Source organism: Drosophila pseudoobscura, chromosome 3 (genome assembly GCF_009870125.1).
Source record: "Drosophila pseudoobscura strain MV-25-SWS-2005 chromosome 3, UCI_Dpse_MV25, whole genome shotgun sequence".
Lineage (NCBI taxonomy): Eukaryota > Metazoa > Arthropoda > Insecta > Diptera > Drosophilidae > Drosophila > Drosophila pseudoobscura.
In genome coordinates this window covers 6320974-6342503 of record NC_046680.1, presented here as the reverse complement: position 1 = coordinate 6342503, position 21530 = coordinate 6320974, and the positions used below count along the sequence as shown (strand labels likewise).

Genomic DNA, 21530 nt, shown 5'->3' with positions numbered 1-21530 from the left:
ATATTCATATTCATATGCTTGCTTACGTCAGCTAGTTTATAGTTTATAGATAGTTTTTCATCTTATCAAGGAGCAAACATTGTAGCTACGCATAATTCGAAGAATGTCTGTTGCGAACCAGAGCCCGAAACTGTTAGGCATTAAGGTCTTGTGAGAGACCCAATAGAGATGAATGCTCGTAATAGTATTATTGGAATCACTGATATTCAAAAACTGAAGATCAACATCAAGATGACGCTGAAGATGCTGTTCATTGTGGCCCACCTCAATGGAAGGTATTCCTTCCATTCCACAGGCAATTACATTTCGTTTTGCCAATCATTTAGTTCTTGTTTGCTTTACATTGGGTTCTTTAATATTCTGGGGTCACAATAACGATTGACCTTTGCTGACAAGTGCAAACACCGGACCTAATCGGGAATCTAAAGGTTTAAAGGCGTTGCCAATTCGTTTAGGGAAGGGAATAGAAATATTCTATAAAAGACACAGAGCGATGGGGACCCAACTCATTTCAAAACTGAAGATGAAGCTCAAGATTATTTTGCTCTGCATTGTGGCCGGCACTAATCAATATTCTTTTGGATTGGGCAGAAAATAGCCTTAAACCGACAATCCTTTCAGGAGAAAGGGATATAATACCTATGTAGAAATGGTATCTTTTGAAAAATAAACCCGAAGCTGAATTATTAAAGTCGCTTTTCAGGGCAGGGTTCACACAGGTATTTCTAAATAGTCTTTTGGTTCCGCTAAGAAGAATCTTGAGGATTCCTGATTTTTCTGGGGGAATTGTCTTCCCTTATCTGCGGCTGGAAGTCGCACGAGTTTTAATTACAGACCCGTCGACCTCACCCACCATATTCTCACCCTATACCTGCCACGTATGATGATATCTGGGACCTTGGGCGGATAGATGTTTTTTGGGTGCCGTTGCTGCATCAGCAACAGCAGCTAGCCCACCAGCAACATCTGCAGCAGATACTCAAGGCGAAGGCAGCCGCCGCCGTGGATATCAACATCAAGATGAAGCTGAAGATGCTCCTACTGTTCATTGTGGCCCACCTCAATGAAAGGTATTCCTTCGATTCCTCAGGCAATTAAATTTCGTTTACCCAATCCTTTAGTTCTTGTGTGATTTCCATTGGGTTCTTTAGTGTTCTTGGGTCACAATAACGAATGACCTTTGCTAAAAAGTGCAAACACCGGACCTAATCGGGAATCCAAAAGATTAAAAGGCGTTGCCAATTCGGTTAGGAATCGGAATATAAATATTCCTTAAAGAGCAGAGAAAGATGGGGACCCAACTCATTTCAAAACTGAAGATGAAGCTCAAGATTCTTTTGCTCTGCATTGTGGCCGGCCTCACTGGAGAATTTTCCTTTGGAATGGGCAGAAAATCGACTTAAGCCGAGAATCCTTTCAGGAAAAAGGTTATTTATCTTTGGAAGCTGAATAATTAAAGTCGCTTTTCAGGGCAGGGTTCACACAGGTATTTCTAAATTGTCTTTCGGTTCAGCTAAGAAGGAATCTTGAGGATTCCTGATTTTTCTGGGGGGGATTGTCTTCCCCTATCTGCGGCTGGAAGTCGACTAAAAGTCGACGAAAAGTTACATCATTTAAATTGCAAAACATCGCCGATGTGGTTCGATTTTTTATATTTTTAGTACGACTGGTTATAGTATATGTTAAATCGTGCCATACTTTTGGTGTTGGAAAAAAATGGAGAACGTTTGATTTTTATAATTCATGCCATACTTTTGGGGTTTCTGCCATATAGGGCATACATATATCGGGAAAAATCATTATTAAATTTTCGAAGTCGATATTCTGGAGTCTGGATTCACCTGATCCTGGGAGAGAAGGTTCTACTGTGTAATTACTGTGCTAATAATTAAAGTACTTACTTTTTCTGTACGCTATATTTCGGCTATACTAGTGCTTTCAATTAAATAGGGCCAGATAATTTATACATTATAATTACTTTATATACATATACATATGTACTCGCTTACTTTAAACACGTCGCAAATCGTGCTTTCTGCCTCTGGCAACCCGTCTGGTTAGTTAAAAATTGTTCCCCATCGACATCGGTTCTGTTCTAGAAAGGCGATAACTCTACCGGGAGGGGGTCAATAAGAAAATCGTTGAGCATTGTTCTCCAAGTCGTGAGAATAAGTCGATAGCCAAAACATGAGTGACATAAATTTGTTTTCAAGTGGCACATTTCCATTTCCATGCGTTTGTCATTGTTGTTGATTGACAGCGATTAGAGGATGGAGAACCAGTTCTAATTGACACAACACAACATATTCATATTCATATGCGTGCTTACGTCAGTTACAATAGTTTTTCCATCAGAGACTGTAACAACTGCTGCATGACTCAGCACTGGCCCAGTCGTGGAGGCACTTGCCTGATAAGACCGCCCAGTGAGAGTGCATGAAATTGAACAGAGCATCTTATCAAGGAGCAAACATTGTAGCTACGCATAATTCGAAGAGTGTCTGTTGCGAACCAGAGCCCGAAAGTGTTAGTCTTAAAGGTCGTGTGAGAGACCCGATAGAGAAGACTACTCGCATGCCAACAGCATGATTTGCCATGCTCCGATTAAAAGTCAACCGCTATCGTGGTTCGCAATCAAAATTTACAGCCGCCCCACAGAAATAACTATTAAATGATTGGTAAATGAAACGATAATTTGACTATAATTTGAGCACATAAATCGGTGTGGAGTGGGTGGCGGAAATCAGCGTAGGGTATCCTAGCGCTATCGCTGGATCTTACTACAATTTCTGGTGGTCTGTGTCAAGTGCGTCGACGCTTAAGCAATTATCAATACTTATGTTTATCTCCCCGAAGTGGGGTTCTTAAACTGCTAACAGCAATATAGGATTACCAAAGCGCCCGCCCTCCGCACGAGTAGACGTAGACGGGTCGCTTCGATGATAAGGATAAGTATCAGTATTGTATATTGAAATTTGTTTGTCGTTATTTCGCTGTCATTTAGTAGCTGGAGAGCCATCGACAGAGTCGCTAGTACCGGGTACTTTTCTGTCAGATCCGTGGAGTGCTTGTACTAATAGACAATAACATGAAAATCGAGTGGGCTCCCCTACACGTCCCGCTGGCACGACGCCTGCAGACCCTGGTCACAGCGGTTCTCACCGTCACGTTCTTCACGCTGCCCCTTTTAGCCTGCCTCGTTGTTGCAGTCCTGCTGGTAACCAAAGGAGTGCCCACATTGGTCAACTTGTTCATCTGCATAGTGTTTATCTTTCTCAGTTCTATGGGGGCATCATACTCCGCACTTTGATGCTCATTTATTTTGTTTATATGTTTGTGGATCACAAGAGAAACTACTCCATCTTGGAAGGCAATGGGTAAGTCTGTAAGATAATTATTGTAGAGATAATCGTATCATATTCAAAATCTCCCTTAGCTGGATGATAAACCGTTCGAATCGTCTATATCGGAACTATCGCGACTATTTTCCCATAGAGCTAGTAAAGACAGTAGACCTGCCACCAAACAGAAACTACATCTTGGCCAGCTTTCCCCATGGCATACTCGGGTAAGCAGGCCGACAGATAGCCAATCTTATCGGGCTACTCAAGTGAAGACACATACATTAAAATGATCCCTGAAATAGAACTGGAGTTTGCGTCAACATGGGACTGGACATCGGCAAATGGCTGGAGTTGTTTCCCCAGATCCGTCCCAAGGTGGGCACCTTGAATCAACACTTCCGAACACCGCTGCTCCGTGAAATTGTGCGCTGGTGGGGAATGGTGTCGGTGTCCAAGGAGTCCCTGGTCCGACTGCTAACCAAATCGAATGATCCAAAGCATGCGGGTAATAGCGATGGCTTCACGTCCAATGCGGTGGCCATACTGGTAGGGGGCGCCCAGGAAGCCATGGACTCGCATCCCGGGAAGTATATTCTGACCCTGAAGAACCGCAAGGGATTCGTCAAAATGGCCATTCGAACGGGGTGAGCTAATGCTGGAAATATGTTATGCAAATACGGAAGTAACCTTCTTCTCCATCCAGATCACCAATTGTTCCCACGTTTTCCTTCGGGGAGGTGGATATATTCGATCAGGTGGCCAATCCACCAGACTCGTTGCTGCGTCGCGTGCAGTCTGTGGTGAAGAAACTGACGGGAATATCCCCGCTTATACCAGTGGGTCGTGGCATCTTCAACTATTCCGTAGGCTTCCTGCCCCAACGCCGTCGCATCGTCCAAGTTGGTGAGTATCAGCGCAGTCCGTATGAAAGAAAATCCGCAATCTCTAATAAACATTTTGATTCCCCAGTTGGCTCCCCCATCGATGTGGTAAAGAGTGAGCAACCGGATGCCGCCTATGTGGACAAAGTCCATAGACAAGTCATAGAGGACCTCGAGAGGATGTTCGATCTTTATAAGGAGAAATATATACCGAACTCAAAGAACAGCAAGCTGGTTATACAGTAACTGCCTCAGATATTCTCAGGCCAAAAGTGATCTTCAGTGTAGAAGGATAACCCTTCTGCTTTCTAAGCATTTAAGCACAAACACAACACACACACAAAGTCGAGTTTAAGGATTATGTTTAACGAAAGCATACTATACATATGTTTTGTTGTTTTCCTTTTATTAATTATTACCAATTATTTATATATACAAAAAGAACAAGGAGCTGGATTGTAATTTTGTAATTCGTATTTGGAAAAGCTTAAATTAATTGCGCATTTTGTGCCACGATGCCATGCTCTGATCATTCATTAATTGAATTATCATCTTCCGCCTTGTATATGCTTTAACAACTATAAGGAATTTGATTTTGGTAAGAGTACGTGCTACGCTAGGAAAGATTCAATCGCAGAATTTCATTAAGGTACAATTTAATTTAGTAACACTTATCCAATTTCTTGCTAGTTTTCTTTTTCTTTTTATTTTAATTTGTATTTTCCGTTTTTAAACTCTTAAGCAATGGCAATATTTGAAATTTTATGGAATATATAAGTTCAATTGGGATGCTAGTTTTAAGTACTTGCAGTTGGCTTAATTTTTCAAAGTTTTCAAGTACTCGTAGACTTAGAGACTTATCTACAAATTTTCAAATATTTTGAAAAGTATTCGCCTATATGTATATTTTATGGTATATTCTTTGAGAAAGGAACACTTGGCATAAATTGGGTTTTCGATTGGAGTTCTCTTGTTGAGCTGAATAGGAGGCAAGGCCGTAGATACATGGATACATTAGCATATATGTACCATATGTTCCATTAAAACAACGATCTCCTAAGCTCTCTTCAAGCGTAACTTTTGAGTAGACTGTACTTTTAGCTAATTGAATAAGTATTCACGGTAACGCTGATGATTGTTAAGATCTGAGTTCTGCTCTCACTATCGCATTCCGATTAATTGCTGTCGATACAAAATATGTATTTGGCATAATTGTATATATATACATACATATATGTATGTATGTATGTTTATTGTAGTGGATGATATATATCCTCGACGATTATACACATACATATGTACATACATACATATAAGAACATTTCCAAAAACTATGTCTCTACTTGGTTTCTCGTTTTACAATAGGTACTAGCCAGGCTTCTGCTGCTGCTGCTGGCAATGTGCTGCGGTGTCAGGAAAGCGCATTGCATTGCTTGCATTAGCCCTTCATCTAAGGTTCCTCGACTTTACTTTGTTTACTTTGGTGTTTTGGTTTCTTTAAATCAATCCCTGAGTGCATTTTGCTTTGCATGTACATAATTGCTATATTAATCAACTGTTGAGTGTTGGCTGTGAATCTATGTATGTATCTCCGAGTACTCGTAGATGTTGGCAATTGGCAATTGAGTGGTTTCGGCGTCTGTCGTATGTGTGCGTGTTTTGTTGTCTGATTGCTGCCAGCGAGAGCGAGTGCCATAATTGATTCGACTAATTACAATACGTATGTATATCTATATAAATATATACTATGTATATTTATCCATACATATACTGAGTTGTATATGGCGACGGCGTGCTCTTGGCTTGGAGTCGGGACTAGGGGTTCCTTTTGAGCGCAAACGGTGCTTGGAAGATAAAGGGGGACGTGTGTGTGTGTGTTTGTCTGTCCTTCGCCTAAACATAATTCATATCAAAGTTGAACGTTTAACATTAACTATTCGTTAGGTTCTTTATTGGTGTTTCGATTCCTGGGAGGAAGGGGCCGTCCTCACGGTGAGCTCTAGTAAGTATCGTATCTACAAAAGGTATGCGTTCCGAGTGTTGATTCGCTTGCGTTGATTCTCCCCTTTGGTTTGTAACTTGTTAATTGTTAGTTTTGTGTGTATTTAGTATATTTATTTATGTATAAATACAATTGAATTTATAGTACGTATGTATTGTATGTATTTATGTGTATATATCGGGGGATCAAACTGCATACGACGCGTTAGGCTCTAGTATTAATACATTAATAATACAATTTGTAATTGCAAAGATAACTAACAATACAATACAATATATATATATATATATATTTCTATATTCCTTTCCAAATTCCGTAGTACAAGTAATCATTTTTGTTATATTTGTATATGTGTATATATGTCCGTCATCTAATCAAATTTCATTTTGTTCAGCACTGCTAACATTTTTTGGTTTGTTTTGGTATCATCATCATCTAATAGCATCGTCCTGATCCACATCCTCCTACTTATCCTCATCCTACTAATAGTTCAACGTGTGTATTCTTATGTCCTTCGCCTGCTGTCAATCAATAAATCTTCTGAATCAACTAATTAGCTAATTTCCATGCACTTCATAAGAATGTTTTACATAATTCTCGCTTTTGGGGGGGATTTAGGATTTACATATCTGTACGTAGATTTATCATTTATCTAATTGGTTGGGGCGTGGGGGCGACTCTGGGCCCTTCCACAAACGAATGCTAGACAATGCTCAACAAAACTTGCGTCAGATCAATCGGTAAACGACAACATCGATAGTTATGCGCAAGTAAACAATTATTACTTATCAAGAAAACAAAATACGTTCTATAAAATCTATAAAAACTTCACATGTGTGGGTGTATATATATGTATGTATATGCTATGGCGGCTGCGCTGTCCTTAGACAGCCACAATGGCCGCCATCTACGAGGCAGTCGGCACAGGATTGAAGTAATGCAGGCCATTGGTCTGTAATTAAAGAGAATCATCAGCATTGGAATCTATATCAGCAAATCTTGGGCTATAGTCCTTCTGTCTTACCGCCATGTCGTATTCGGTTATGTAGGCGGGTATTTCCAGCTGATCCTTTGTGATGGCCGAGTACAGATGCTCGACTCCAGGCAGAGAATGCACTTTGGCCTTGATGGCGGGCGCCATGAACGTGGTGAACCACCAGGTCATCATTTTGGTCCAGAATGTCGGATGCACTATGTAGAAGGCCTTCAGGTTCTTCTTGTATCTGGAAGGCAGAGTTATTAGAGATTGCTTGGAAGTCCCTCAGGATGGGGCACACTCACTTGTAGGGCAACACACTGTAGACCTCGCGCAGCCAGTGCAGCGATGGATAGTTATTCGTGGATGTCAGTGTGTGGAAGTAGGAAATAACATAGTCTCCTTTAACGATGGGATCCAGTAGCTTTATCAGATACAGCAGCGCCTGCAAAAAACCCAGTTTATTCAACACTCTGACCCGACATTGATTCGTGCAAGGGATTGGAATGCCTACCTTCTCCAGGTCAATGTTTTGGGCGGGGAACCACTTGCCGCAGAACACAATCACAGGGCGACCTAAGCGGTCTACACCGCTCTGATACAGACAACCAATGCCCGAGACCTCCGTCAAGTCCTCGACCTGAGCGCGACGCAGGAGACGCTCGTATCTGAAGAAGAAAAGATAGTACAATTATTATATACATGGGAAAATGCAGTAAGGTAACCGAAAATCAACAGTGAATCAATCAGTTGTTTGTCGGTGAAAGCTCTGGGAACAATGGGTGTTTCGTCTCAAAGCAGGTAATAGAAAAGATGGCCTCTTTTTGAATCACGATCGATTAGAGAATGGATTACACGCATGACTAACTTTATTTATTTAGACAGACTCACACACTCGTATGTATGTAATCTGTGTACTTTTCTTGGGAAAGCGCGAGAAGCTAAGCCCATAGATACGAGTATTGCCACAGCAATTATGTGAAATCACTTGACTATAGACTACAGATACACAGAGGGTTAAGGGGGTGTCTCGCAATCGATTATGCCGGCACGCAACTCCAGGCCATGTACGAGGCGACGACAGTCGCTAGTGACTGCCATAACAGTCTGTCAGTCCGTCTGTCCGTCAAGAGCAGAGCTGCTGTATTTCGCATTGGCCAACTTTTTGAAATTCATTTCGCAAAAGCGTTCAAAATCATGTTTATCTGTTGAATTATAAATTTGAAATGCGTGCAATGCTGTTGTTTCGCTGGAGTGTGTGCTTTGCCTTAATTTCTGTTGGGCAAATATTTGCCAGATAAAAGCTCAAAATTAGATCAAAAGCAGGAAGGATGGAGAGGGGCAGTGGGTGAGGGGGAACCTTATTAAATGGAGTGATGAAAATCGTTCTAATTTGAACAGAAATTGGATTGGTAATGCACTGCGCACATTACTGCATGAGTCACATTCCAACTGGCCAGATAATGGATGCACATGACTATATTTACACATCTGTACATGTTCGGGAGCTGAAAATTTGTGCGAAATTGTGCTAAGGCGATTAACAGCTTTCGACTGACACACGCCTCATTAAAACATTGGGTCTTTGACTAATTTCAGGTGAGAGATCCGTATCGTGCCGCACTGAACTCCGGTAGCAGCAACCGATAAGCCGCAGCATGCTGCAGAGCCGTAAACGACTGCAGAGGAAGCTCCCAGATAAAGATCAAGATAATTCTGGCCAACACAAACGCCCAAATGTGACGCATTGTGACGTAGTCTTAGCACAACACAATCTCCATCTCCATCTCAGTCCCAGTCCTAGTGTTTGCCCAGCTACAGATACAAATGCTGATGCACGAGTAGTGGGTTCAGATGGGGCTTGGGTTGGGGTTGATTGGTGTTGTATGGTGTTGGTTGGTGCCCCACGAATATGGTTATCGTGTGAAAAGCACAATGAATATTAAGCCGAAATGCTAATCCACGGAATAAATCTCACAGCTTAACAACTTGCAGCAAAAGCAGGGAAAGGTACTAATGTTATTATTAGATCACATTTCCTGCAATCACGGATGGCATGTTATTGTTCACTGGCACGTACTCGCAGAGCGAGGCATCTTCCCCTGTTTGTTCATTAATAATGTAGCTGGTGGGCCAAGGCCAGGGCCAGGAAGGGGGAAATAGTGGAAATGCATATCGAATTGAAGGATATACATAAAAATAGTTCCATAAATAGCACTGACGTCATGAATATGTAACAAGCGAACCGACGTCATCGCAATTGTGGAAGTGATTCCGACTTCTTACAGTGATTGGCACCTTTCAATGGATTCCGACTGATATGTACCTTTCCTCAGGCGACTCCATGAGCTCATCGGGCAGCACATCGTTCATGTCGCCCGTGGTCTCCTGCATGGGACTCGAGCCCAGGTCAATCGACGTCATGCCTTCCAGCATTGTCATAGTTCACAGTTGTAAGTATTTGTTGGTGTTGGTGTTGGTGTATTGTCGGTGGGTGGCACTAGTTCGCGTGTCTCCTCCTTTCGCCTTTCGCCTTTCGCTATTCGCCTTTCTCTTCTCAAAAAATTACGGTTTATCGATTTTAAGTCAAAATAGAAAATTCCGTTTTACGGGCTGGCCGATCTGATCTGATTTCCTTTTGCTCTCTTATTGTCGTCTCCTTTTCAGCGCTGTTTCGTATTCAATTGACGCAGTATTGTCTTATTCGTTTTAAATTTTAAGAGTGTATAAATAGTTTAAGAATTCTCGAAAAAAAACTATACGTGGGCAGCTTCTTGGCCAGACTTTTGGTTGGTAAACGGAAGCCGCGCGTGAATATGCAAAACTAATGCCTTTATGCTGTGCGATTCGGTTCACAGTAAAATTATTGAATTTATCTCTAGTTTATATAAAAATTGGCGCCGACGGTGGCAAAACTTTGAGTATTTCAATTCACGTGCGTTCGCTGTGAGTGGCGCCTTTCGACTGAGCGGTGGAGCGGCGTGCTGCGCTGCTCTTGAATGCTTTTTCGCCCCCATCACTCGCATCTATGTATATTATGTACCCCATCAGCAGGTCAGAGGAGAGCAGCGCACAAGCAAAGCAGAGCAGATGGCACAAGGTGTATATTAACAAGGCCTTGTTTGCCTCTCTCTCCCTCTATATCCGCCTGAAGCTATGAGAGACCGAGAGCGAGGTCTGTGGGAATCTCTCACCTCAAATGAATATACCTTGACAACATGAAAGCAAAGCTCGCTCCCGCTCTCTCTTTTCCTTTCTCCGACTTGTACTCTTTGAGCGTGCGCCCTATCGCCGCCTGTTCAATGACATCAGTTACAACAAGCAACAACAACAAAAATCAGCGGCACCAGGCAATTGCCCAAGGACATGCTAACCGCTTTATTTGCGCTAATGTCAGTCACTCCAAGACAAAAGAAAACTGTCCAAAAAATGAAATCAGTTCAAATGTTTGCATTCGTCAGGGGCAGCTAAATGCGCAGAAAGCCACAGAAACGAAACCGAAATGGCAAAGGTTCTATTTCGGTGCTTCCTGTCTTCTAGTGCCTTCTCTCTTTCGCCCACGCAGTGTGTAACAATTCCATCAAAAAGAGAATTGAAATGCGAAAACATTACGGTAAACAGCAACATCACCATCACCATCATTGACACTGACTCATGCACGTGTGCTTGTGGGGGAGATTCTAATTAAAGCTAAAGGGAGGAAGAGGCTGCGCGAGGTGCATTCCCCTCGCACGCACACGAAGAAACTCGTTCAGGAAGCGGCGGCGCCTGCTCGTCTCCATCTCCCCTCCCCCTCCCCCGACCACTGGCACTGCCAACCGCTTGAATAAATTACGTTACATGGGGAGATGTTCGATTAAACGTCTACAAAATGTGCGCAGCGACGGCTATGCGGTTTCATTCAATGAACTGCAACGGTTCGATATTCTTATATGTATGTATGAATGTGTATGTGGTACACACTCCAAGGTACAGGTTGTGTGTGCATGTACCGACCTGATCTGATCCGGTTACGTGTGGATGCCCGGTCCCATTCGCACTGAAGCATGCCAGAATATGTCATTTTAATTAGGGAACTGACAATATTATATTTGGCGAAAATGTGCATTGAATTAACGCGATGCATAATCAAAACTGTCATTTATTATTCGACGAGCGTGAAGGGAGAGGAGAGCAAAAACGATACTATTAATGGTAAATACTCATTTTAATGAAGCATTTTCCGTTGAAAAGGCTCCCCCCCAACCCATTATCTATCTTTTAAAATGGTCTATTTTGGCGTGGCTTTGTCACAGTGATTATCTATCTCATGATTCCATTATAAATATTCATAAATATTTAGCTCAAAGCTTCACTTTTGCGACTTGAGCAGTAAAAGCAAATATTTTTAGCTGGCATTAAAATTAGATTTGTATTCAGCTTAAGGTGAAGGAGATGTCATGCAAACAGTGACGCCGACATGGTCAATCCATCGTCACTGCTGTCGTCACAAATGGAAAACCGGGCACTTGGCATTCTGCGATTACTGTTGAGCAGGACCATGGGCCCTACTGACACTCAACTCTACTTCTCTCCGGTTCCCGCTCTGCTCTCCCGTTCAATTCAATTTCCACTTGCCAGCCCGCCCGGTGGCTGCTTGCGTGCCAGTGCCCTGTAAAAATTTCGACAAGCGGCAGCGGAATCGGAATTTCCATAAGGAGCAGGCTGAGGTGGGTCGAGTCGTTTGTTAGACGCTTAAGATATTTCCGGCATGCTTTTGCAATAAATACGCTCTGGGCCAAGAGTTCCATTACAATGTGTTTATGGGCGGAATGGGAGGGTGCGAAGTCGGGGGCTGCGTGTCTTGCTGTCAGTTTTATGAACTGCAGATGTCCCCCGCGTAGCACTCGTTGGGTGTAAGGTACGCCCCAGAACGAGTGACGCAATGCGTAACACGATATGGGGGACAGAGAATAGTGTTGTGCTGCATCTGTGGCGCCTCTCACTCACCTCTCCTGGTGCTCGATCCCCTCGACGCCCTCGGATATTACATTCTCATAGACTCCGGCCCGCGGACGATCACTAAGCAAATGTTGTCTGTCCAGATCGCGCTGTGGGAAGACAGAACATGTGTCTTTATAATTAATCCGATAATCTTTCGAAAACCCAATCAAGACTCACCTGAAGCTGGGTCTGAAGTCCACTGCTGTAGGAGTTCGGACTGAGTCCGTTCATGTCCTTGGCTCCGTACTCCAGGTCCGAGCTGTTGCCCTCCATATCGTGCGGACTAACGTCGGAATCGTCGTCGGCTGCAAGATGCATAGAAAGAGCATCGGTTGATTATAAAGACTCCCAATGTATCTCCATGGTCCCACTAAGCCTATTCTATTACATGAGAACTCAAATGAGTTGTTTATCATTTTGGGCTTGCTATTATCAGAGTACAGCTAAAAGATAATGCTCAGCCGAACTTCAGCGATGCGGAATTTGAGTTGAACTGAAAGCGGTCTCTGGCACGGCCTTTTCTCGACTGCGCTGTCGGAGCGCGCGAGCAGATGAGCGAACGGCAAACAAAAACTGGATGCTGCTGCCTGCCTTTGCTCTCCCCCTGCGATAGCCCGATAAGGCGACTGCGTACTGCTCCCCAGTGTTGACATGATTTAGTTTAGGCCTGGTAGCCCACAAAGAATGGAGCGACTGACACTCGTCGCGGCTGTCTTGATAAGCGGTTTCTTCAGGTAAATTAACAAACTTTTGTTGACAAACTAACGTAATGCAAATGCGAGCAAGTTTTCTAGTTTTGCTTTACAAGATTAATTTACGAGCAGTTAACAAAAAAGTGTGTAATTTCAAGGTTGATTAGAGTTAAAAAAGAGTTCAATTCAATTCACATTAACTGCTTTTGGGAAGCTTCCAATATCATATTATGTTGGTCCTCATCACACTACTACTTTTTTTATATCATATTATTGATTATTGCATTCATAATATTGTATTCTTATCACGCAAAAATGCTTGATTGCACTTATTTCGAAAAAGTTCTCGGCTCTGACGATCAGATCACTCATTTGTACATTTACATGACAAATGTCAAGTATACACATAAGTTACGCGACATGTAGCATGTAAACTACACAGCCTAAAAGTATGTTATCTTGGAAATCTCTCACGAATTCATAGCAATCAGCCTGCTGTCAGCGCAGCGTCGGCTGCAAATATAAATGTTTAAAATTGGTAATTCCTTGCTCACTTTAAATGGATTTTTTGGGATAATGTAAGTCATTTCTACTCAATTCTGTAACTTTCCTTTTGGTGTAACACTGAAAAATTAGTTGTGCGGAATGAACCTTTGGTGGAACAATTAAATTTGGTGGCCAAATAATTGGAAATTGAGCGACTTGTACTAGACAATAGAATGCAACTGCTAGTGACCCGCACACGACCGACTTTGCAACGTAACTGAAGCCATAGAAGTCAGTCAGTCAGTCAACATAGCTGACGAGCAGCGTTTGCATATATTTTGTTGTTTTTCATGTTCTTTGTGCTGCTTTTTTGGCTCTAATCTTATCGACAGCCGCACAATACGATAATAACAGGGCCGAAACGGAATCATTACCGTACCCCGAGTCGTATCTCCAGTCGCTGGAAGATAAGCACAGGCTTTTTTCATCTTCGACAGTCGATAGCAATAGCCCGACGAGATACGAGTATGCGGGCAAAATAGTGACGACAATCAGATTAGCAAATACTCACTGTGGCCGTGACGCATGTGGACACTGTGCTGGGGATTGCGAATAATGCGGATCTGGCGGTCGGGATCGGGGTGCTGCGGCTCGCCGAACTCGCCGCCAATGTCCTTGGGCAGCTGCCACAGGGCGCTGCGCTCCTCCAGCTGGTCGCGGGGGAAGTAGAGCGGGGCCAGCACCTCGTAGGTCCCGCGCTCGTTACTGTTCACACATAATATCACAACCTGAAGGGTGCACTTGTCCAGGTAACGTCGGATGGTGCCTGCGGGCGATGGGAAACTGTCATTGGAAACTCTCAAGATGCGGCAGGCTAAACTCCACTACTCACGCAGGGCAATGTGTGCGGCCACATCCGATGGAAAGCTCTTCTGGTGGACACTGATGTTGCACAGGGCGATGGTGTGCAGGTTCAGTTCCTTGGCCTTGCACAGAACGTTTCTACAGATTGAAATGGGCGTACGGAACAGCATTAGAGAGAGCCAAATGGTAGCGATGGGATCATGATCATCCTACCTGTAGCAACAGTGCAGCGTGTTCTCGGCGGCGGTCTTAAACTTTTCCCTGTAGGTGGGCGCCACTGTATGCAGCACATACTTGGCGGGCAGATTGTATCCACGCGTGATGCGCACATCCCCAGTGCGGCATTCTGAAAGAGGAGAATGAGAGCTGAAGCTTAAGAGGGAGGAAAAAACGTCTCATCTCTGACCCCCACTCACCTTTGACGTTTGTGCTCAACTCCTCCCTCAGCTGATTGCCAGCGACGGCGAGTATGCGCTCCGATATGATATTGCTTTCAGTCAGAGTTTCATCGCTGGTGTTTGTGATGGCGTCCACATCCAGTGTGGTCATGTCGCCATCCCTGCGGACAGAACAAACGAACAGACATTACTCTCACTGGCACAGGCAGAAGGAGAGGCTCACTGCAATTGCAGTTCCACTTCCACTTACCAGATCACCAGACGATTATTGACATCTTTGGACAGGGGAAAGGGACTGCGATTGTGCCGGGGTCCGCCCAGCGTCGAGTAGTCCGTGATTGGCAGCCGAGTGTCTGTTTTCTGCGAGCCACCCCAGGTGGCCAAGTTGTCCAACTTGACGAGCTGAAAAGGATGAATCGACAGGCATGGTATGGCATGAGCATCGCTGGTGTTTTTAGTTCGAGCTTTACTCACACATGAACTGGAGCTGGAGCTGGATTCGAATGCTTTGAAGTCCACATTTGAGTTCGTGTCGAGACGCATTGCGCTCACTCTCTGGAAAGGGTAGAAGAAGGAAGACTGTGAGTATCAGATCAAATATATTTATATCATCTGCCGATCGGTGTGTAACTCTGGCCAAGCTCAGTAAGCACCAAACACAACCTGTTCGAGTGTCTCAGTTTGTGGTTCTTTCGTTATTTGGTCATTTCCATTTTGGCAAGGCAATCTGTTAACGATAAAGCCAACTCTTTTGTGAAAGCCGGCCAAAGCCAGTTTCGGCCTGTGGAATCTTGTGTGTGGCTGAGTGCCCAAAAGTTATCTCCAACTCCGCGAGTGAGTCACGTCTGATAGCCCCCTCCTGCTCGATGGGTGTCGGTCTGGACGAGCAGTGAATGAATTGTATAAATATTTTCTTTCTAATTGTCATCGTTAGATGTCATCACGTAGTCGGAAGATCTTAATTCGCGAGTAAACACGACAAAAAGTGTCTAGCTTTATTCCGCCGGAGAGAAACGCCCAGTCCCATTGTTAGCTGCTGTTCGTTTTTAGCTCACAAATTGGCCCACAGAAAGGGCTGCCTGCAGCAGTGTTTCCTTCCATGCCCTCCACCCTCCCCCCTCCTCCTACCCGCCCAGCGATTGCCCCACCTGCGTCATGTGCGTCACGAGACGAGCGTAGTGAAAGGTGAAAATAAAAGTCAGTCACCAGAGATGTTGCAAAGTGCAAACTGCTGGGCAAGTGCTGGTAACTGCAGCTGCGCTCTTAATTGCCATATCGGATGCTGGGGCTGGGGCTGGGGATGGGGCTGGGGATGGGGCTGGGGATGGGGCTGGAGCTGGGACTGTGGGCGGCTATATGCTATATCGCATCGCCTACCTTTGCCCTTTTCGGCCAGGCAAACACACACAGAGGTGGCCAAAAGTGTAACCAACTATGTGGGCGTGTGTGCAGGGCGTGATGCATCAAAACATCCTTTCGATCCACTCCCATTTGCACAAGGGAAAAGGGCTGGATGGAAACGGTAGGAAAGCTGGTGTCAGTGCCAGTCATTGTTACGGATTTGTGTCGAGTGCCTCTGTGCGATAAGAGTAGGTGTCGTGCCTCGAATGGGGGGGTAAACACACAATGAAAAACTTTCCACATCCCGAACACAGAGGCTCTTCTCGCACTTGTTTAAACATTCAAGATTTCAAGGGAATGCCCGATGCCCGCATCTACGAATACGATGGATTACAATGAGATTATGTAGAGAAAGAGACGACAGTTGATCGGGGAAAACCACTGTTTTGATATGTTTAAAATCAGAAAATGGGTAAATAGTAAGTAATTATATTAAATTGTGGGTGTGGCAAGTGGCGTGGAAACAATGTAAAACAATGTGTAATCGGCGTAGGCATTACTCAGGTCTAAATATAGTACTTCCCAAGCTACGGATGTTCTATGTACTTGAGCTCTTTGTGGGTTCAGATAGACTAAATATACAGACTTGTAATCTAAGAGAAGGCCAGTTCTGTAAGAGATCGTTTGAATACTCGTATTCCATCATCAGTAAATTTAAAATAGCAATAAATAACGTTTCCCCCCCTTTGAGAACCCCTTGAGGAGCCTGACGTGATCGTTGGCTGTCATTCATTCATTCATTACATAAGCGTGCCAGTGGGGGCGGCATGCAGCACAGGTACAGGCCCAGACACCCTGTATACGGGTCCAACAGGTCTAACCGGCAATCAAAATTGACAAATAATGTCCAGCTTGTTTACGTAGACTACGTTAACTACGCTGCGAGCAGCTGTTGATAATGATGATGATATGGTGCTGTTGTTGTTGTGGAGAAACAGATGCAAACGAGAGGCAAATGACGCCTCCACTGGGTTGGACTGTGTTGATTAGCGCGCATACCACAGCCACAGTGGTGTGCCACAGCCACTCGCTCTGCTCTCTTTCCCGTTTATCAGGAAGCAGCACAAAAACAGGCTAAAACTTTCACTTTGCTGTCGAAATGAGATTCCAGCTAAGTTGCAGATTGTGGCTGCAGTTGTGGCAGGACAACAGCCGAGGCCGAGGACATCGGCAACGGCAACGGCAACCAGGACCACGCTTGACTTCCTGCCTCCCTGACCGATAACTTGATTCGCAGTTACTTCTTTGATTGCATTCAATGTGAGCAATCACAGCAGGACCTGCCACTGCCACTGCCCATGCCACCACCCCACCTCCCTTGGCCAATGGAGTGGGTTTCTGGCCGGGGTCCAAAGGGTGGCATGTGCTTCCTTGGCGCTGATTCGTCTTTCCAGTTGGCGTGCCGAGTCAATTACATTTGTTCAACTGTGTTGCATGACATGATTGCCGCTGCCTTCCCCCGTACCCCCCGTACACCCAAGAGAGAGGAAGAGAGATAAGTAGATTTTGTTGGAAACTGTTGGAAAGCGTTGCAGGCGGAAATTAAGTAAATATAAATGTCGATGCAGGGGATTGAGAAAATTCCTCATCATTGTTGGACTGCGAATGTGCAACAAATTGTGGCAAATATGTAGGTTCGTTTTTCCCCGATTAATAAGAAATGATATAAAATCAATATTTGACAGAGGATTATACCAGATTATACCAGATATGATATGGGATAAGACACTCAAAAATCAATATTAAGAGACCCAATAAATTATAACGATATTGCGAGAGCATTCCCCTGTCGTTCATGACATACGAGTGTTCTATATGTGTTCCTTGGACTCCCCACTCCACTCCACAAGCACTCTTCTCTTCTGTACCACCGTTGCACCCTTCGACCCGTTCAGTTCTCATTTGGGAAAGAAAACCTGGCACAAAGTTTGTTTACTCTACACGCTCAATCCGCCAAACTGTTGCATAATAAATGCGAAATTGTCGCCCACATGCCAAGGCCCGAGCCGAGTCGAGCCGTCCAGCCGTTCTGTTCTGGTTGGATATGTTCCAAAATAACAACGAGAACAGAAAAAAGAACTTGGCTTTTGTTGCCGTCGTGGGTCATGTAAAACTACAACAGGGGCAGGAGCGGGGGCAAGGACTGTGGCAGTAACGGCACCCGCAGCAGTGCCAGTAGTGACAACAATCCATTGGGGCTGCGCTTGGCACGAACCGAACCGAAACGGAACGGAGCGGAGCAAGAGACGAGACGAAAATTAAGTATACGCCATGTATGTGCAGGTTGTTGGCATTGTCCTTTGCCTTCTGTGATCTCCGGCCCGGGGACAAACCCAAGCCAAGTCGCATACCAGCAGCAGCGCAGTACCAGCCGGGAAGCGGTCCAATGAGCGCCAACGATTTGTGTATCTTTGAAATTCAGCAGCGGAAAGTCAGCGTCAGCCAAATATTTGTTGTTTATATTTATTTCGGATGCGTCATAGGCGGGGCCTGGCCTGGCCTGGCCTGGCCTCGACGAGGCCCATGTTTGGCTTTGTAATGCTCTTCGCAGCGCGTTTCAATCATTAGCCCAGGCGATTCTCAAGCCCAACGACAACACCGGTGACGTCACCACTCCACTGGCGCTGTTCTAGCAGATAGTCGTGCTTTAACGACTGCTCGCACTAGCTCGCACTGAAACCAATTTGGGATTCATTTCCCAAGCCATTGTTAACGATAAATTGCCGCAATCTTCCAGGCATTATCTACCTCTAAATTGTGTCAAATTGTCGACTGGCAAATGTTAATTATAATTTGGCCAAAAGCCAACCACATTTCGGGCCAGCGATCCACCTGAACGCCGGCCAAGTCGACTGCATATGTATATATAATGGCCCCGACGAAGCATTAAATGAATGTGGGCGGAATATATGCCAGGAACATTGTGCTCCGGTTGGCCGACTCCAATGACCCCAATAAGCTGCCTGTCCGTCGGTACAATAGATCCGATATTACTCGGAATTGTTGGGGAAATTACAATTCTATTAAGGAAATGCCGCACACTTGCATGGCCAATGCTAAAACGTTTGTTATAATGAAGCAGCAGCCATTGGCAGGGGAATGTCCGAAGGGCACAGTGGTACAGATAGGTACAATTCTTAGGGGTTCTTACTGATTCAATTCAAATACTCCAATCTACGGCGACCGTCAGAGTGTGTTGAATGGTTGGAAAACAACACATGGAGGGTAATTACACTATGCACCGAACTTTTTTTGTAACCAGTGGAGGTATGAGCTGCTTTTTACAAGTTCATTGAAGAAATATTCTTTTTGAATATTATAACAGGTACCATCTGCCATCGTTTTGGCCCACTGTGATTTCGTTGGTCTCCGAGCAATTTGAAAACAATTTGATAATTGAGCTACGGAGCTTCCGTCCTGGACAGGCGGAAGGACATGTGTGGGGGCTACGGATTATTGACTGGGGATGCAATTAACCGTCGGACAGGTGGGGAATCGCATTCATCGTTTCCTTGCCGCAGCTGCAGCTTTGAGTCGGAGGTGAATCTGAGCTAACTCGATTGATGGCTGGCAGGCATTGGTCAGTCGAAAGGTCAGGCCACAGTGGGCAGAAAGCAGGGCTAGGGAGGGAGGGTGGTAGGGTGGTACGCGTACTGCAGTCATATTTGATATTCAGAACACAGAATTTCAAGGAAAACTCACGGGCTTAGAGAAAGCTGAATCAAGGCTGGGGGCGATGGTGTGTTTACAGTGGTTATGGTTTGGTTCGGCTCGATTCTGATTCAGATTCTGAGCTGGGGTTTGTTCATTCAAATGGTTTACCACTCGCTTATTAATGTATTTTCGTATAAATTTGTAATGCATCCGAAGCCCCTGCAGCACGTACACATGGCGTTGTCAGCAGGCGGACAGGGGAACAGAAAGGGGTATCTACAATTTTCCCTGAGTCGGAGTTCGTGGATAAACCTGTCACTGAATGAACGTTACCACCACCCAAACCACCACCACTACACCACACCACACCATACCAACACACACACAGACATGGCGGAAAATGTTTGCTTGGGGAGTTCGGAGAGACAACTCACTAATCAACCGAAATCATAAATAATTAGTACAGCTCTGCCTCTGCAGCCCCCGTTCTGGCCATTCTGCTGCTGCTGGTGCTCTGGCTGGCTCTTGTGGCGCAAACTGGAAGTTGCACAAGCTACGCTCTTGAAGGTTATTGTATCTTTTTTCTCCTCTTTCGGATACGGATACTATAGCATCTATGAAATTGAGAGTGTGTGCGCGGGGCTGTGTCTGTGTGTGCGCGTGGGCTTGTGTATTTATATAGCAAGCCCCCTTTCCACCAACGTTTTTTGCCCATTTCGAATCAGAATCAAAATACTATGGCATTGTATAACCCGTGTGGTAGCTTTGTATAACTTCTCAAGAATCGAGCCCAATAGTACCGTTGTTGGCCTCGTTTTCAAAAATGCACACACAACTTTTTCGAAATGAAAACACCGTAAGTAATGCACAAACACAAACACACCCACACGCGAAAGCACTCGCTCCCATACACACACAGACACCCACTCGCACGCGTGTGTAAACGGGTGAGGCGACACAGGGGGTGGCGGAGAGTATGAGATAAAAGAAAACGCGGTAGTTGGTGGTAGGCGCGGCGGAGCTTCAGCTTCAGGTAACTCTGTCCGTTCTTCTATATGTGTGTCTACATGTATGTATGCATGCACAAGTAACGCTGAACGCTGAACGAGTGTCTGTGGCTCTGTGCCAGTGTGTGTCTCTGTGAGTATTTGCAGTCAAAATCGGATTCACATTTACTATACGCACTCTTTTCGTTAATCAATGAATCAAACTCGAGCTCCAACAGCAGATACGGGGCTCGGAACACTCTTTTATTGCTTTGTCGCGTTACGTTTCCCGTTCTCTCGAGTTTCTCTTCCTCTTTTGCCAACTCCGCTATCCACTTGCTTCGTCAGTGAAAACGTGAATGAGGAGCATGTTCAATTTTTGGGGCGGCAAGGCCGACGAAAATTCAAACGAGAATGGGGAGCAGTTCACACTGAGCTTCAGCGGACCTCAGAAATATACCAAAATATACCGTTTATTTTCGAAATAAACCGTAAATATACTGACGAATTATTCAACGAATGCAATTAGGCCATCAATGTGCGCGCCAAATAGAAATTGTTTGAAAGTGAGTGAGCGACAAGGATTTAGACGGAATGTTGCACGGAAGTACAATGTAAGAGAGCGCATGCAAGGTGAAAGCACCCAATTGGCCCAATATACCTTGAATATACCTAATATACAAGCAGACGATTTTGTCTTCAAGGTATATTGTCCTCACTCGCGAGGTGAGGTGACGTTCGTACGAACCTTTTCAATTTGCCTTGGCTGTTTTTGCTTATTGTCCATACCTTTTTTTAAAACCCCATTTGAAATTACGACTCATTTTATCGTTGACGGAGAGAGGCGCAGTGTGACCGTCTGA

At 44.6% G+C, this 21530-nt stretch overlaps 2 protein-coding genes across 5 annotated transcripts; one reads left to right on the top strand and one right to left on the bottom strand.

Moving 5' to 3' along the window:
* Positions 1-3088: 3088 nt before the first annotated feature.
* On the top strand, positions 3089-5030 carry LOC4803645 (diacylglycerol O-acyltransferase 2-like). The gene is made up of 6 exons (XM_001360292.4): positions 3089-3217; positions 3280-3377; positions 3437-3568; positions 3647-3988; positions 4048-4247; positions 4314-5030. Exons 1-6 carry the CDS (start codon positions 3089-3091, stop codon positions 4469-4471), a joined length of 1059 nt encoding a protein of 352 aa, XP_001360329.2. The 3' UTR covers positions 4472-5030.
* Positions 5031-6318: 1288 nt separating this feature from the next.
* On the bottom strand, positions 6319-21052 carry Gdap2 (ganglioside induced differentiation associated protein 2). 4 transcript variants are annotated; one of them, XM_001360291.4, is made up of 13 exons: positions 20867-21052; positions 15101-15181; positions 14877-15028; positions 14645-14787; positions 14442-14574; positions 14257-14366; positions 13936-14190; positions 12364-12491; positions 12193-12293; positions 7718-7871; positions 7509-7648; positions 7252-7450; positions 6319-7179 (listed from the first exon to the last, which is right to left on the bottom strand). In XM_001360291.4, exons 2-13 carry the CDS (start codon positions 15167-15169, stop codon positions 7135-7137), a joined length of 1629 nt encoding a protein of 542 aa, XP_001360328.2. In that variant the 5' UTR covers positions 15170-15181; positions 20867-21052; the 3' UTR covers positions 6319-7134. The 4 variants fall into 4 exon arrangements, with proteins under 4 accessions (XP_001360328.2, XP_015039230.1, XP_015039229.1 ...); XM_015183744.2 differs by lacking the exons at positions 13936-14190; positions 14257-14366; positions 14442-14574; ... (2 more) ...; positions 15101-15181; positions 20867-21052 and adding an exon at positions 13489-13623 and having other exon boundaries at positions 6651-7179; XM_015183743.2 differs by lacking the exons at positions 13936-14190; positions 14257-14366; positions 14442-14574; ... (2 more) ...; positions 15101-15181; positions 20867-21052 and adding an exon at positions 12575-12698 and having other exon boundaries at positions 6651-7179.
* Between the last annotated feature and the right edge of the window lie 478 nt (positions 21053-21530).